Source organism: Hypomesus nipponensis, chromosome 17 (assembly GCF_054491055.1).
Source record: "Hypomesus nipponensis isolate SF chromosome 17, ASM5449105v1, whole genome shotgun sequence".
In the NCBI taxonomy this organism is placed as follows: domain Eukaryota; kingdom Metazoa; phylum Chordata; class Actinopteri; order Osmeriformes; family Osmeridae; genus Hypomesus; species Hypomesus nipponensis.
The window spans coordinates 18,791,083-18,807,583 of NC_140377.1; the positions used below are offsets into that span (position 1 = coordinate 18,791,083).

The window sequence follows — 16,501 nt, forward strand, 5'->3', positions numbered from 1 at the left end:
CCAAAAACCTCAAGGAAGACCAAAAAAAATTTAGAAAAAAATTGAAGAAACCTTGGGAGGAGTAGTTAGTGTTCCCCTCCTCTAAAGACAGTTGGTGAAAGAGAGGTGCAGACCACAGGCTGTTACGTCCCTCGTCCTGTTGCATGTGTGATGTGAACACGATAATAATAATTTTAATAAAAAGGTATAATTATTCCCTGTCTTGCTTGTTATGGTTCTTGTTCTTCTGCTTTATTTTCCATATGCACTCTCCGCGAACCAATCTGGTGTATTTTTGCATGATGTACAGCGAATAAAATATAATGTTATGTCCTCGGAAAGGTATTTCCAAAGCATAGCCAAGAAAGTCTTCAATATGTCATTTGTTGGACATAAATAGTAGTGTGGATCCTACAGTGAGCTCTGAAACTGTTAGCCTGCAGTCTAAAGGTTTTACCACAGAGGTCACAGCTGTAGGGCTTCTCTCCTGTGTGGATTCTGCGGTGAGCTGTGTAACTGCTAGCACGGCTAAAGGTTTTACCACAGAGGTCACAGCTGTAGGGCTTCTCTCCTGTGTGGATCCTGTGGTGAAAGGTGAAACTGTAAGCATTGCTAAAGGTTTTACCACAGAGGTCACAGCTGTAGGGCTTCTGTCCTGTGTGGATTATGCGGTGATATCTGAGATTGCCAGCTTGCCTAAAAGTTTTATCACAGAGGTCACAGCTGTAGGGCTTTTCCCCAGTGTGGATCCTGCGGTGAGCTGTCAATTCCCCAGCCTGTCTAAAGGTTTTACCACAGAGGTCACAGCTGTAGGGCTTCTCTCCAGTGTGGATCCTGCGGTGAGCTGTCAATTCCCCAGCCTGTCTAAAGGTTTTACCACAGAGGTCACAGCCTTAGGACTTCTCTCCAGTGTGGATCCTGCCATGAGCTCTAAAATGGCAAGCCTGTCTAAAGGTTTTACCACAGAGGTCACAGCTGTAGGGCTTCTCTCCAGTGTGGATCCTGCTGTGAACTGTTAAAGCCCCAGCCTGTCTAAAGGTTTTACCACAGAGGTCACAGCTGTAGGGCTTCTCTCCAGTGTTGATCTTCATGTGCTTGTTGAGGTTACTGGATGAGGAAAAGCTCTTCCCACATGTATCACAGTGATGTGTCTCCATAACTCAGCTCTCTCTTTGTTCTCTCTCTGGTCTCTCTTGATCCTGTATCTAGTAGTGTGGATCCTACAGTGAGCTCTGAAACTGTTAGCCTGTCTAAAGGTTTTACCACAGAGGTCACAGCTGTAGGGCTTCTCTCCTGTGTGGATTCTGCGGTGAGCTGTGTAACTGCTAGCACGGCTAAAGGTTTTACCACAGAGGTCACAACTGTATGGCTTCTCTCCTGTGTGGATTCTGCGGTGAGCTGTCAAATCCCCAGTCTGTCTAAAGGTTTTACCACAGAGGTCACAGCCTTAGGACTTCTCTCCAGTGTGGATCCTGCCATGAGCTCTAAAATGGCAAGCCTGTCTAAAGGTTTTACCACAGAGGTCACAGCTGTAGGGCTTCTCTCCAGTGTGGATCCTGCTGTGAACTGTTAAAGCCCCAGCCTGTCTAAAGGTTTTACCACAGAGGTCACAGCTGTAGGGCTTCTCTCCAGTGTGGATCTTCATGTGCTTGTTGAGGTTACTGGATGAGGAAAAGCTCTTCCCACATGTATCACAGTGATGTGTCTCCATAACTCAGCTCTCTCTTTGTTCTCTCTCTGGTCTCTCTTGATCCTGTATCTAGTAGTGTGGATCCTACAGTGAGCTCTGAAACTGTTAGCCTGTCTAAAGGTTTTACCACAGAGGTCACAGCTGTAGGGCTTCTCTCCTGTGTGGATTCTGCGGTGAGCTGTGTAACTGCTAGCACGGCTAAAGGTTTTACCACAGAGGTCACAGCTGTATGGCTTCTCTCCTGTGTGGATTCTGCGGTGAGCTGTCAAATCCCCAGTCTGTCTAAAGGTTTTATCACAGAGGTCACAGTTGTAGGGCTTCTCTCCAGTGTGGATCCTGTGGTGAAAGGTGAAACTGTTAGCATTGCTAAAGGTTTTACCACAGAGGTCACAGCTGTAGGGCTTCTGTCCTGTGTGGATTCTGCGGTGATATCTGAGATTGCCAGCTTGCCTAAAAGTTTTATCACAGAGGTCACAGCTGTAGGGCTTTTCCCCAGTGTGGATCCTGCGGTGAGCTGTCAATTCCCCAGCCTGTCTAAAGGTTTTACCACAGAGGTCACAGCTGTAGGGCTTCTCTCCAGTGTGGATCCTGCCATGAGCTCTAAAATGGCAAGCCTGTCTAAAGGTTTTACCACAGAGGTCACAGCTGTAGGGCTTCTCTCCAGTGTGGATCCTGCTGTGAACTGTTAAAGCCCCAGCCTGTCTAAAGGTTTTACCACAGAGGTCACAGCTGTAGGGCTTCTCTCCAGTGTGGATCTTCATGTGCTTGTTGAGGTTACTGGATGAGGAAAAGCTCTTCCCACATGTATCACAGTGATGTGTCTCCATAACTCAGCTCTGTCTTTGTTCTCTCTTGATCCTGTATCTAGTCTCTGACGCTTGTTTCTCTCTGGTTGATCCTCAGTCTGGTTACTGCTGTTTCTGGTTGAACTCCTCTTCGTAGTATTTGGTTTTCTTCAAAATTATAGGCTATATCATTAGACATGATAAAAGAGCCATGTGTTCCTTTTACAGGACATATAAAACCACAGAGACATATCTGTCTGTGCTTGTATTCCATTTATTCGATTATCTTCATTTATGTTTTTCATCCCGCATATTTACTGATCATTGATCTGTTGGTCTAAGATGATTCATATGAAATCCACCAATAAAGGTTAAACAAAAAATTATGAACACAAAGTCCAGGTTTGCGAAATACCATTTATAAAGGAACGGTTCTTAAACTTATCATCCAGTAAGAGGGCTTCTCTCCAAAACCAGACGCCCAACACATACAGGCTGGCTCTTTTTAGTATTAACCAATTAAGATGTTTCGTGAGATTTACAAAAATACTGCCCATCCTCAGATATTTACTCAATAAAGTGTTTTTAAAACCATGTCACTGGGTTCTTGCTATGAAGCTGGATGAACGAAGGTAAAGTCATACTCTTGAGAAAGTGAGTCAGGCTTCTTTTTGTGAATGTAAATTCAACATGCAGAATGATAACATGTCTCGATGTCATATTCTGGTATACATGCCTCTGAGGCACACGTCCCGTCGCAGCAATTTAAAATGTTCTACAAAAGGTGTTTTCTACCTTTTGTAGAACATTTTAAATTGCTGCGACGGGACGTGTATCACTGCACTTTTTAAAAACGATGTATTCCACTCGTTATATGGAAGTGTGGTTGCGCGCATTGCCATAGTGCACCACTAGATGACAGCAGTAGCCTGTGCTGCACCACTCGATGGTAAATTAAGACAGCCACAGACCATTTAGTTTTGGGTCTGATGCTACACTTATCAGTCCTGATGGGTCCTCGACTTAATGTGGGATTATGCAACAGATGCTCATGTAGGCCTACTCACTGACAACTCATTGAGAATATATTCTGTGCAGTGAATTATATTCATAGGCAACACTCACACACCAATTTATATTCTAAGTCTACATCGTGATCCTCGCAGCCGCCACACCGTTATGTAAATCTGACTTTTGAGGTAAAGGGTCAAAAACTATACCCTCGATAGCGAAATTTTCTGGCAGGAGTATGCTGGCTCACAAAATGTAACTACAATGATTTTAACACCTGTTAAAAAAAGACACCTGCCTGTCTTGCTTGTTCTGGTTATTGATCTTCTGTATGTATCTTCTGTCCCAGTAGGTGCAGGCCAGTAGTTCTTCCAGCTGTGGTTCATACAGAAGTTCTATCAGGTGGTGACTGCTGGGACAATTTTACCTCCTTGGTTTTACTATCATATATATGCAATAAAGTCTTCAATATGTAATTTGTTGGACATAAACTAGTCAATGTGTGTTTCTAGATCTTCTCTTCTGTGTGGGTCCTACTGTGAGTTCTTAATTGACAAGCCTGTCTCAAGGATTTATCACAGAGGTCACAGCTTCTCTCCAGTGTGGATCCTGCTGTGTACTGTAAAATTGCAAGCCTGGCTAAAGGTTTTAGCCAGACCGTTATGTAAGTCTGACTTTTTGAAGTAAAGGGTCAAATACACAGTGCGAAATATACAATGACAATTGGGGGGTCAACACCAGCAAAACGGGGCGGAAGGGGTGCATAGAAGTTGAACGAAAGTGAACTGAACGCCATCTCCGTCACGCTCCGGAGGCGGTTGCCGTGGAGACGCAGGGTGCTCAGGCGAGCGTAGGCGGCGAGGTCGGCGTCGGTCACCGCGGCGATACAGTTGAGGGAGAGGTTGAGGGCGACGGTGTGGAGAGGGACCTGGGGGATGAGGGTCAAATGTTATTGACAGTCTTACGTCAATAACATTTAGACAACACAATGACAAAAAGCAACGAGAGGGGCGGAGGCCACCACCGACGCTGCAGGGGCCAGTCGGGGGAGAGGTCACGGTAGTGCGAGCAGGAGAGAGAGAGGGAGTGCACCAGCAGCCACTCACGGCAACGCGGACATGCCTCAAACACACACACACACAGAGCTTCGTAACTATCAGTCTAGAACACATTCCATGTCATGTGATTCAAAGGAAAGTTTATCTATTAGGTCAGTTTCATCCCTTGTATACAGGCTTATGCCACTCTCATGAGGAAGGAAAAAGCAAGACCCCAAGTTTTGGGAGGCATCTTTTATTGAGTTATTCAGCATGCAAGAATGTTGATATGCATGATGCCATGTGTCAAGGGTAGGGTGTTAGGGTGATTAGGGATATGTCTGTGTGTTTGGATAAGGTCAGATGGGTGGATGGTGGTAAGGATGATGTATGTGCATGTGTGTGTGTGCACAGTAAGGGTCATGGTGGTTTGGGGTGGAGGAAGGTGGAGATGATAGTGGTTTGTAATAGAGGAGGGTAGAGATGATGGTGGTTTGTGGTGGAGGAAGGTGGAGATGATAGTGGCTTGTTATAGAGGAGGGTAGAGATGATGGTGGTTTGTGGTGGAGGGTAGAGATGATGGTGGTTGTGGTGGAGGAAGGTGGAGATGATAGTGGCTTGTTATAGAGGAGGGTAGAGATGATGGTGGTTTGTGGTGGAGGGTAGAGATGATGGTGGTTGTGGTGGAGGAGGAGGGTAGAGATGATGGTGGTTTGTGGTGGAGGAAGGTTGTAGGGAGGGAGGAGGCGAGGGTGGTGGATGAAGGTGTTAACATCCCCCTATGCATGCTGGGATTTTCTCCAGAACATCATGCGGCCAAAGCAGCCACCCTTCTTTTTCTTTTTGCAGAAACGTTTCTGAAAAACACAAAGTGTCAACACAACTACCCCAGTACACAAGGGAACATGCAGGGTGTACACTCCAATATGCATTACAGGACATATTAGAAGGCCTGTTTCTATGCACAAAAATAATTAATGTAGGCCCTGGACACGACTGGACTACCTCAGTTTGGGTCTCCTGAGACTGGCACCTTGTTTCAGACCCCTTCTGCAGAGCCTTCCGGTCTGCTGCTGATTGCTCAGCCTGTTTCTGCAGAGCCTCCACCAGATCTACTGCTGATTGGTCAGCCACTTTCTGCAGAGCCTTCAGGTCTGCTGCTGATTGGTCAGCCACTTTCTGCAGAGCCTTCAGGTCTGCTGCTGATTGGTCAGCCTGTTTCTGTAGAGACAGCAGCTCCTCAGCTGTGTCTGCAGCCTGTTTCTCTCGAGCCTCCATCTCTGCACATTTACTAATCAGCTCCTTTCCGATGTGACGGGATTCATCCTGAACTTCGTCCAGGGTCTTCTCCAGATCTTGGCAGCGCTTGTGCTTCTCCCTCAAGTCGACTTGCAGTCTGGTCATGACACCGGCCGTCTTCATCAGATTGGCTTTAAAAGCCTCCAGGTCCTGTTTCGCCTTCTGCGACACTTGAAGGGCCTCCTCCTTCTCACTGGACAAGACGAGGATCTTCCCATCCTTCTCTGCAATTTCTGCCCGAAGGTTCCTCTCCAGCGTGATGAGATTTGCCCTAGTCATGTTGCATTTTGAATCAGCCGTCTTTCTGGCAGATTGGGCTGCCCAAATTTCAGCTCTGAGGCTAGAGAGCTCCGTCTGGAACTCTCCCTCAAGCTGAGCTGGTTTGGGGGCCATGTTTCCCACATCCAGCAGCTTGGCTGTGGCCACAGTGAGGCCCTGCTCGGACAACTTCAAGGCTTCGACCGCCTGGTTCCTCTGAGATGTCAGCACCTCCCTCTCCTTCTCCCAGGCTCTGAGGTGAGAGGTCAAACCATCCTCCAAATCCTGTCGGGCCCTTTGGAGGTCTACCAAGTTTTCTGTTGCAAGGCTGGCGGTTCTTTCTGCCTCCATCTTGGCGGCGGCGCGGCGGCGCGGCGGCGCAGGGTGGTCCGAGCCCTGGTCAGAGCTTCTTCCGCCTGAACACGAGCTTTCACTTCCGTCAGGAGCTTCTCGTGAAGCTCCTGTATTGTGTTCTCGAAGGTGATCCTCTCCACCTTCATCTTCTCAACCTCCCTGGCCAGATCCCTCTCTCTGGCAGTGGGCTTCTCAGCCTCAGCTGACCTGAGGACGTCTCGATGCTTCTCCTCGGTCATCAGACAGGTCCGTCCGGCCATCTTCTCCCGGCCCCCTGCAGCCGTTTTCAGGACACAGGCGTAGGTCTTCCTTTGAGGTTTGCCCACCGTCTTGGAAGGTTGACTTGAAGTCTCCTTGAAGTCTCCTTTGGCAGCAACCTCATGTGAAAGGCTTTCCCCATTGGCCTTTGACAAAATTGAGACAATTAAGTGACTTGCATTGTCACCCTAAACACTCAATATAATACATGTTAATATGTAATTGTGTGGCGAATGAAGAATAATCGTAATAATAGGTTTTTATGATGACAGTTGGACTCACTGTGGCTTTTTTATCTGCCTCAAGGTCTCTTTCAGAAGGCTTCTTCTGCTGTGAAACAATCAAACTAGAGTTCATTCCACAAACTATCAGGACAGCCATATCAGTTTACTGTTTTAATAATCAGTGTTGAAAGGTTGACCTACCTTGTCTTTTTTTGTATCAGGATTCATTGTTCCTTTTCTACATTCACAATCAATTGAAAATTAGAAATTTCATGAAAGATGCATACAAACAAGTGTGTGCTGTGCTACTGTGTTGAGAAAATATCAGACATCACTGCGTTCATCTAAACATTCTATTCATTATGACGTAGAACAATGGTCTGGATTGGAGGCCAAACTGGAAAGAGCCAGTCTGTAAATCTGCTATGTTTAGACTAAAAGGCCAACATTGTGAAAATGTTTTCAATATCCTAATTATTGTTTGGCTATCCCCCAATAGACGCAAACATGAATTTGGCCATCTTCTGACCGAGGTTTGCGTGGTTCTTGCGTGGCCGCGGCCAACCTCAAAAATATTCAAAGTTGATTTTATTTGTTTTTTTTTTTAGTTTCTTACATGTTTCATTTTGGATCGAGATCTTACCGTCATATGATGTGTTTGAGCGCAGATATGATTGTTTTTAAATTAAATTCAAATTACATTGTTTTAAAACAAATGTTTTAAATTAGCTTATATGCTTGATTTAGGATCGAGGTCTTACCTTCTCATGATGATGTGTTCATGGATCTGAGTATAAATCGAATGCTTGTCATTTATAAACAGGGAATGCATTTATGACATCTTCAATGTGTCATCATGTTACCATGGTGATTGAACGTTAACACAGTGCGAAGTCAATTACTACAACGTCATGACGAGCCATTGGCAGCTGCTGGTCTTTCAAATAGAGGAAGCTCGTATTCGGGCTACATCATACATTTTCAGTTCACTGGCTAGTTCACCCCTACAACACTAGCCATAGCCTCCGGTATGAATAAATGAATGAATGAACAAACGACCTAACGAAAACATATTCAACACGAAGGAAATCTGGAAATTAGGTGAACTGACTGTAGCCTAATGAATAGCCTAATTGTGTGAAATGTATGACGAAAATTGGCAAGCAATTTCGCCAAGCAAATACCAAGAAATAGGTTTCAGCAGTTTGTCTTTCAACTACAGTTGCAAAAACCGATGGGACTGAGCTTGAATAGCTTCGTCGACTTTTGTAGTACAACATCACTGTCAATCAAAAGGAGATGTCTTGCGACAGACCCTCCAATCATCACGCGGAAGCCCAGCGTCCAGGCCAGCCCACTCCTCCATTCACCCCCAGAGACGCTGAGCGTCCAGGGCGGGAGATAATCGCAGCATTTATCCAAAGACCGTATAGTTTCGAAGCACTGAAAAAAACTGTTTAAAGCAGCCACATTGAAGTCCATGGAAGCTGAGCTTCAACAGGGAAATGCACTGTTGCGCTATGGGAATGTATGATAAGGAAATCAGTCAGTCGACCTGGTAATCAGTTAATGTAGCTGATTCAGAACGAACTCGTCTTCAAAATGAACGTGTTCTAACGCATTTGAAATGTTAACACAATAGTAAATATTTGACCATGAATTTTTTTTAATGTTAAGAAAGATCAAGTCTTAAAAAAAATCGCCACTGGTGTGCTCCTTTGCAGCGTTTGTGATCTACAACTTCCTCAGCCTGTGTTATGAGCACCTGGGAGGGGAGAGTGCCATCATGGCTGAGATCAGAGGAAAGCCCATTGAGTAAGTCTCCATTTTATCTCTATCTCTTTCTCCTGGCTTATGTATACATTATCTTTTGCACACACACTTATTCTCACTAACCCTAACCCTATCCTCTCTTTCTCTTTAATCTGCCCCCTTCCTCTCTCTTGCTCATCTTCACTCTCTCTCTCTTTCTCTCTCTCTCTTTCTCTCTCTGTACTTCTCTTTTCTCCCTATCTCTCTTCTCTCGCCTCTTTCCTTTCTCTCCTCCCTCTCTATCCTCTCTTTTTCTCTTTCCTCTCTGCCCCCTTCCGCTCTCTCTCTTCCCCTCATGATCTTTCCTCTCTCTCCTTCTCTCTCTCTCTCCCCCTGTGTCTCTCTCCCTCCCCTGCAGGTCCAGCTGTGTGTACGGGACCTGTTGTCTCTGGGGAAGGACCTACTCCATTGGCTTCCTCCGCTTCTGCAAACAGGTTCGAACCAAACGTCCCAGCTCTCTCGTTTCAGCTGTTTTACTGCCCCTCCGTAAAACACAAATATCAGAGAAGGCGGGGTTGAAATTAGTTGTGTACTTGAACTCTGCTTTCCCTTTTACACTTCTTTCCCCCTTCCCTCCCTCAGGCCACCCTCCAGTTCTGTGTGGTCAAGCCCCTGATGGCCATGATCACAGTCATCCTGCAGGCCTTTGGGAAGTATAGAGACGGAGACTTCAAGTGAGTGGAGCTGTGCCACTCCCTCTAGTGGTCCACCTCAGACACGACTCAATACGCTTTTGTTAGGAAAGTGTGCTTGTTGATGAGAAGCAGGGTTATGGGTTTATTTCTTTTACGGTACGGTCCAAAAGTCTGAGGCCACATTGAATGGGGCAATTAGAGACTGAGAAAGCCAAGCATTCCGTGACATCACCAGAAGCTCTTGGGAACATGTCATATCATGCTGGGATCATCAGGTTTTTGCACAAACTTGTAGAGGCCAGAGTGCTCTCTGTTATTAAAGCAACGGGGGGGCGGGGGGGGGGGGCGGGATTGTTAAACTGATATGATCCTTGGTTGTGAAAACATTTCTATTACATTTAGAAACAAACGCAAAATGGATGTATCTTGACAGGTGGTTTCAGACTTGTGGACCTTACCTTGTGTGTGTGTGTAAAGATATCAATATATTATTAAATGTCACCATTGCAAATCAGTTCCTGATTATATAGCTATTGTCTGCTTCAGAATAATTTAGCACACTGCCTGAACCAATTTAGAAATAATTAATTGATGCTAATGTCCCCCCCCCAGTGTGTCAGGTGGTTACCTGTACGTGACCATCATCTACAACGTCTCGGTCAGCCTGTCCCTCTACGCTCTCTTCCTCTTCTACTTCGCCACCCGCGACCTGCTCGTCCCCTACAGCCCCATGCTCAAGTTCTTCATGGTCAAGTCTGTCATCTTCCTCTCCTTCTGGCAGGGTGAGCAACTCTCTCTCTCCTTACATCTCTTTTTATCACTGCCCACGTGCAGCACAGACAATATGTACACATGCAAACCAGACAGATGAACACACGTTCAGAATCATGGGTGTTAGGGTATGAGCCAAACAAGGGCATAGGTTTGGTCTCAGACTTGGTGGGGACATCCACCCATCAACCCCTCCCCCCCCCTGTGCGCAAATCGAGATGCCATTCTGTATACTATCCCTAAAGAGGTAGTATAACTGTATAATCAAAAAAATGCACTCTCAAAAAAAAAAAAAAGAGGCTGTGATGATGAGACTGTAACGCTGAACAACAAACTGTTTTATTATCATAAACCTCACCTGAAGCCCTGATGATGTTTCCTCAGCCTGCTCTACATCTGGAGTGTTTTCATGCTTTCTTTCCTGCATACAAAATAGTTCATTCATTTTGTAGCCTATCCTATGGCTAGCAAGTTTAACCCTCCTACCATATTGTATACAGTGTTATTTGGACATTAATAATCAAATAATGACTCATTATATTTGAATAACCAACAGTGTTAACGTATTCACATTGCCAACTGTTTTTTCCAGCACCTGTCTAGCAATGCAGTGACAGTCCATCAACTGTGACTTTGTCCTAGGCTAGACTCCTAACCTTGGTTGAAAGATTAGCTAAGGAAGCTAGGTTTAGCTGTAACAATATCCTGGGTAACATATAATATCACCAGTTAATACGTTTCCACAGTAGAATTTGCATTTGAAAGCCTGGTCACTACCACTGCTAGTGTGGCTAGGTATTTAGCCTGACTTACACTCTGCTTTTTGAATAAGCTTCGTATGTCCCCTTTCTTCTTCTTGGATGGAGGCATATCTGATCTACAAAGCACAAAAAGGGGCAAACATGTACATGCTGAAATATGTTACTCTGGCCTTTAATGTAGGCTATGTATTGTCGGCAGACAGCCCTGGTAAGTTAGCTGTACCATTGTCGCCGACACACCCTCTAACTTGTCTGCGACTGCCAGTGCAAGCAAGCAAAGTAGCATGTGCTTCTTCCCGTGCGTGTCGCGTGTCAGGTAACCCTCCCCCTTCGGGTTTTCAGCCAATCAAATTATGGCGTTTCTTGTACTGTCGCGTCCATTGGTGGGGACAATTTTATAATTTTCAAATGTTGGTGGGAACAAGTACCTAGCGTCCCCCCCTAAATCTACGCCCATGGAGCCAAATGCTGACTTGCCTCAACAATTGTTGAGAAAACTCAATGTTTGAGTCAGAATTTGAATTCTTACATCTCCTGCTTTTGCTCGCTTGCTCCTTCCCCCTGTTCTACCTGCTCTCCCTTCCCCCCCCCGTCCCCCCTCTCCCCCTCCTTCCTTCCCCCTCCTTCCCCCCCTCCCTCCCCAGGCATGCTCCTGGCCATCCTGGAGAAGTGTGGTGCCATCCCTCAGATCAACTCTGCTGAGGTGTCGGTGGGCGAGGGCACTGTTGCCGCTGGTTACCAGAACTTCATCATCTGCATCGAGATGTTCTTCGCAGCCGTGGCCCTTCGCTACGACTTCACTTACAAGGTCTACATGGACAAGAGGCTGGACTCCAACGGTGAGACAGACAGACAGACACACTCATACCGTATTTTACGTCTCAGTTACACTATCAGGGCTTGGTGACTTGCTAAAAGTAGGCAAATGGCCAGTAGAACATAACATTTAATAATAATTTCAGTAAATCAAACAGCTGCAAGACCCAGTGAAATGTTATAAACAGCGAGCAAACTAACATTAGCTAGCTTTGCTAACGAAATTGGCTAATTAAACTTCGGTAGGCTATCCTCAGGATTTGCAAGCTTGCTAAATTTATACTATATTTAAAATAATTTTGTAGACATAACAATGGATTTGGCCACTAAATGAGTGACTTGACTTTCTTTCTGGACATACTATACACAACTGAAGTGTGTTACACAATGCTGTAAGATCGCCTATACTCGTACATGGCTTGGTATTATTGTTCCTGTATCAAGTGCGGCATATATTCCAGTGCGGTTTATACTCAGATTTACAAACACAAAGCTCCTATTCTGGTGGGGTGCGGTTTATAGAAAATGCGTCTTATTTTCCTAAATCAATTATCAGTGGAATCAAAGAAAAAGTATGTATGTGTATATATATATATGTATATACACACCGTAATTTTCGGACTATAAGGCGCACCATTGCATGTGCCGCAGCAACTAAATTGAATGATATGTACACATATATAAGCCGCACTGGACTATAAACCGCAGGTGTTTTAATGTTTAATTACCATATGTAATTAGTTGTGGGGAAAGATATGGCTGCTTGAGGAAGCTCCCATGTATTAACCGTTAGCTGTAAAAATCCATAGATTAGCCGCACCGTTATATAAACCGCAGGGTCGAAAAATGCGACAAAAGGCGCGTTTTATAATCCGAAAATTACGGTACACACACGCTCACTCCTCATCAGCAACCTTTCTTTTATTTGTATTTTTTTGTTTTCTTTACAACGTAGTTAAGGTGGATGGCTTGTGTTGCTTAAGCGGCCGCCTTAACTGTCGGCGGGAAACCCTGCATTCACTCAAGGGAATTCTAAGTTTTGCTGTAGTCATAATCTTGGTGTTCTGGTCTAAATGTTCAATTATTTTATTCAAACGTGTCAGTGACTTTTTTCCACTGACCTGTTCTCTCTCTCTCTTTTCTTCCGCTTCTTATTTCTCCTCCCCGTTTTCTCTCATCTCCTTGGAACCTTTTTATGTTAAAACCTTCTCCATCTTTAAAATCAACTGTATACGCTTTGATATTCCCTCTTTTGTTAAACCGTCATCCTTATTTCAACCTCCCACCTACCCCATCCCTTTTGTCTCATCCCCTCCCTCCCTCCCCTCTCCGCTGCACTAAAAGGCCCGTTTCCTGTCTATGGACAGTACGGTAGGTCTATCCCTTGCTGTGTCAGGTCTGGCCCGGCCCCAGCTTGTGACATTCTGTGTCTGTGATGCCGGTCATACAGTGTTGTGTTATTAAGTTGTAACTCCTTTGTTTTGAATGTGTGTCGTCTTCTCCAGTGTTAGGTTACATTTGTGTTGCGTCATTGTCTGTTTCATGTTGATGGTGTTCACTGGCAGTGTGCTGTATACCATTGTCAGTGGCAGTCCTGCTCATTCTGTTGATTGTGTTTACTCCAGGCACTCACTCTGCTCTTCCTGATATCTCTCTCTCCCTCATCCATCTTTCATCCTCTCCACGGGCTCCACTCACACCTCTCCCTCCTTCCCTCACTCCCTGTCCTCCCTGCCTCCCTCCCTTGCTCCACCACCCCCCCTTCCTCACCCCTCCCTCCATCACACCCCTCTCCCCCACACTCCTCCCTCCCTCCGTCTCCCCCAGGTCGCTGCGCCCCCATGAAGAGCATCTCCAGCAGCCTGAAGGAGACCATGAACCCGGGGGACATGGTCCAGGACGCCATCCATAACTTCTCTCCGGCCTACCAGCAGTACACCCAGCAGTCCACCCTGGAGCAGCGCGGCGGCCCGGCGCTCTCCCGCAGCCACAGCACCCTCAGCACGCGCGGAGACACAGAGAAGACCCTGCTGCTCAGCTCCGACGACGAGTTCTAGAGGGACGCTCGTACACAGTCTACCTACCGACACTCACACACACAGTGGTTGACCCCTGGGGGGTGAAAGGAGAAAGAGAGGATTAAATAGTTTTACAGAGAGGAGTGTGTGTGTGTGTGTGTGTGTGTGAGGCGGGGGGTAGGGGTCTAAACTGTGGCAGAGCTTAAAGAGTGAGATGGATTGTATCAACTCAACAGTGCTGTTTTTAAATTGTTATTGTTATAAATGTGTTCTTTGGCTGTTCCATTTCATTGCATACATGTCTGGCTGTGTACAATACATTCAAACGCTCACGGAAGGAGTTGATATTTACAGTGGAAGTGATAGGCTACAAAGTAAGGTCACATTTTATTGAAATGAAAACACATACCTCTGCCAATATGGATCTAGAAACCTGAACACACACGTACACTCATGTCCCCTCAAGTTATGCTTAAACACAACTTATGACTTGCTTTGACGTACACACATACACATCTACATGAGTGCCATGTTCAGTATCATTTACTGTGGTTCATAGAGAAACCGCCATTTTGTTTTTATTGGTTGTGGTCATGTATCCTCCACCCTCCTGCCAAGTCTGCCTCTTACTGAAGTGTTGCCAAATACATGGAGGTCCCACCTGGGATGGCGGGACACTTTGTGACTGAAAGATTTTGAAGTGACTGAAACTAGCAACTCAAAAGGATCCTTCTTTAGCTGGACCTTCTATTATGATCTAACGGTACTGTTGTTTTCTTTCAAATGATTTATGCTTGCTTTGATGTTTGATGACATGATGTTACACCCTTAGACTGGTCTAATTATTCAGTTTGGATAAGAATATTTGAGGAATATTATATCTGTACATATGTTTGAGTGTGTGTCAATGTGTGTGTTGTTGGGATTTGTTTAACTGTAGTTGTGGGGTCACTCAGAGTACCTCCAGAAAGATATTTTTGTTGACACTGGTGGAGGGAACCGCTGTGGGGAAAATGCTGGGGTTGTCTAATGCAACAGGCAGCGCCCACATAGATTACAGATTAGTAATGAATAGGATTTATCAGCAGGGCTGGACAATTTGCACCAGGATTATAATCCAGTAATTGGGGCATTGTGTGTTCAAGGCAGTACAGAGGATGTCTTCAACAAGAGAATATGCTACATGGATATGTAGTCACCCACCGGAAGAATAGTTTAAACTTTTCCCATGGAATTAAACTGTGGTACTGTAGAATTCGGCACAATGGTGTTTACCCCCTAACTGTAACAATATTATTATAAAATAATGTCGTAGACTATGTTCTATCCACTCACTTCTCCACACTGGAATTAATCCCCTCAATAAAAGTCATGGTGACCAATTGGAATGCAGAATGTAGTGGAATGACCAGCAGAGGGCGCCCATGTATAATGACAACTTAGAATCTACAACAAAGTTTGAGAATATTTGAAAACTGAGTTGCCAAAAATGTGAGCGGCTGTGTTGAAATAAACCATATCTTGTATATACAGTTTAAAGATTGAGCAGTTTGATTTGTGAAGTGATGAAGGTAGTGGAATCCCAGCTGAGAAGGGCCTTGTATTATCTCCCCTGTGTTCTCTCTAGTTCCAGTTCAAATTAAAGTCTTTTATTTGTCAGGTACATAGAACAACACAAGGTTAGACTGGGCACTGAAATTCTTAAGACAAGACAATGCAAACACATGGCATAACATAACATTTAAGTACACAGAACAAATTTACATCTATGCTGAGCTTAAATAAGTGAAACTTCCTAAATAGACAGATAGCAATAAATAATCAAATATACTATACTAACCCTAATACTAAAACTTCCAGATAACAATATATAGTACGCTATACTAACCCTAAATGCACAAAAAAAAACTGTTTCAACCCTATAACCTATTCTAACCTAAGTGGAGTACAGTACAATAGTGCAAATTTGCAGATCAGTGACTATGTCAATGACCAAACAGGAGCCTGGTGGCGAGGTACAGTGAGGTACAGTAGTGCAATGTTACTGAAAGAGCAACCAGTAGCTGAAAGTGACAGTTTATAAGTGACTAGTGTGCAGTAAAACAATGTCCATTTCAGTGTCCATTCAGAAGCCTGATGACCCTTGGGTAGAAACTGTTGTCCAGTCTGCGTGTGCGCGACCGGATGCTGCGGTAACGCCTGCCAGAAGGCAACGGGGTAAAGAGACTGAAGGATGGGTGGGAACAGTGTCTTAGAATCCTGCTGGCTGGGAGCTTCCTGCCGATGATGAACTCAGCAGAACGGACCACACTTCGTAGGGCCTTGCGGTCCCGGTCTGTGCAGCTCCCATACCACACTGTAATACAACCAGTCAGAATGCTCTCTATAGTGCATCTTTAAAAGTTAGTGAGGATGACTGAGTCCATACCTCTGGAAGAAGAGGCGCTTACGGGCCGCTTTGACCACCTTGTGATGAACAGCATCCTCACATATGTATTCCGCTTGTCCAGGTGGGAGAGAGCGGTGTGCATAGTCAGAGCGATGGCATCGTCTGTAGACTTGTTGGACCGGTATGCAAACTGCATAGGGTCCAGGGTGGGGGGCAGCGAGGAGCAGATGAATGATTTGACTAGCCGCTCGAAGCACTTCGTGATGACAGAGGTCAGTGCTATTGGGCAATAGTCAGACATGTGACCTTGGTGTTCTTGGGCACAGGGATAATGGTGGTCCTCTTGGAGCAGGTGGGGAGTACAGACAGGTTAAGGGAGAGGTTGAAGATGTCACTGAAGACCC

At 45.3% G+C, this 16,501-nt stretch overlaps 2 protein-coding genes and 1 pseudogene across 2 annotated transcripts; 1 reads left to right on the top strand and 2 right to left on the bottom strand.

The window, feature by feature from the left end:
* Positions 1 to 350: 350 nt before the first annotated feature.
* The window catches only part of LOC146253841 (uncharacterized), a 58,899-nt pseudogene continuing 42,748 nt past the window's right edge, over positions 351 to 16,501 (bottom strand).
* LOC146253842 (uncharacterized) lies at positions 5,110 to 7,671 on the bottom strand. The gene is made up of 5 exons (XM_084676751.1): positions 7,097 to 7,671; positions 6,954 to 7,001; positions 6,433 to 6,817; positions 5,508 to 6,400; positions 5,110 to 5,359 (listed from the first exon to the last, which is right to left on the bottom strand). The coding sequence occupies exons 1-5, from the start codon at positions 7,121 to 7,123 to the stop codon at positions 5,282 to 5,284; spliced, it is 1,431 nt and encodes a 476-aa protein (XP_084532877.1). The 5' UTR covers positions 7,124 to 7,671; the 3' UTR covers positions 5,110 to 5,281.
* On the top strand, positions 8,416 to 15,247 carry LOC146253843 (transmembrane protein 184B-like). The gene is made up of 7 exons (XM_084676752.1): positions 8,416 to 8,440; positions 8,620 to 8,710; positions 9,066 to 9,141; positions 9,290 to 9,381; positions 9,955 to 10,124; positions 11,519 to 11,713; positions 13,518 to 15,247. The coding sequence occupies exons 1-7, from the start codon at positions 8,416 to 8,418 to the stop codon at positions 13,745 to 13,747; spliced, it is 879 nt and encodes a 292-aa protein (XP_084532878.1). The 3' UTR covers positions 13,748 to 15,247.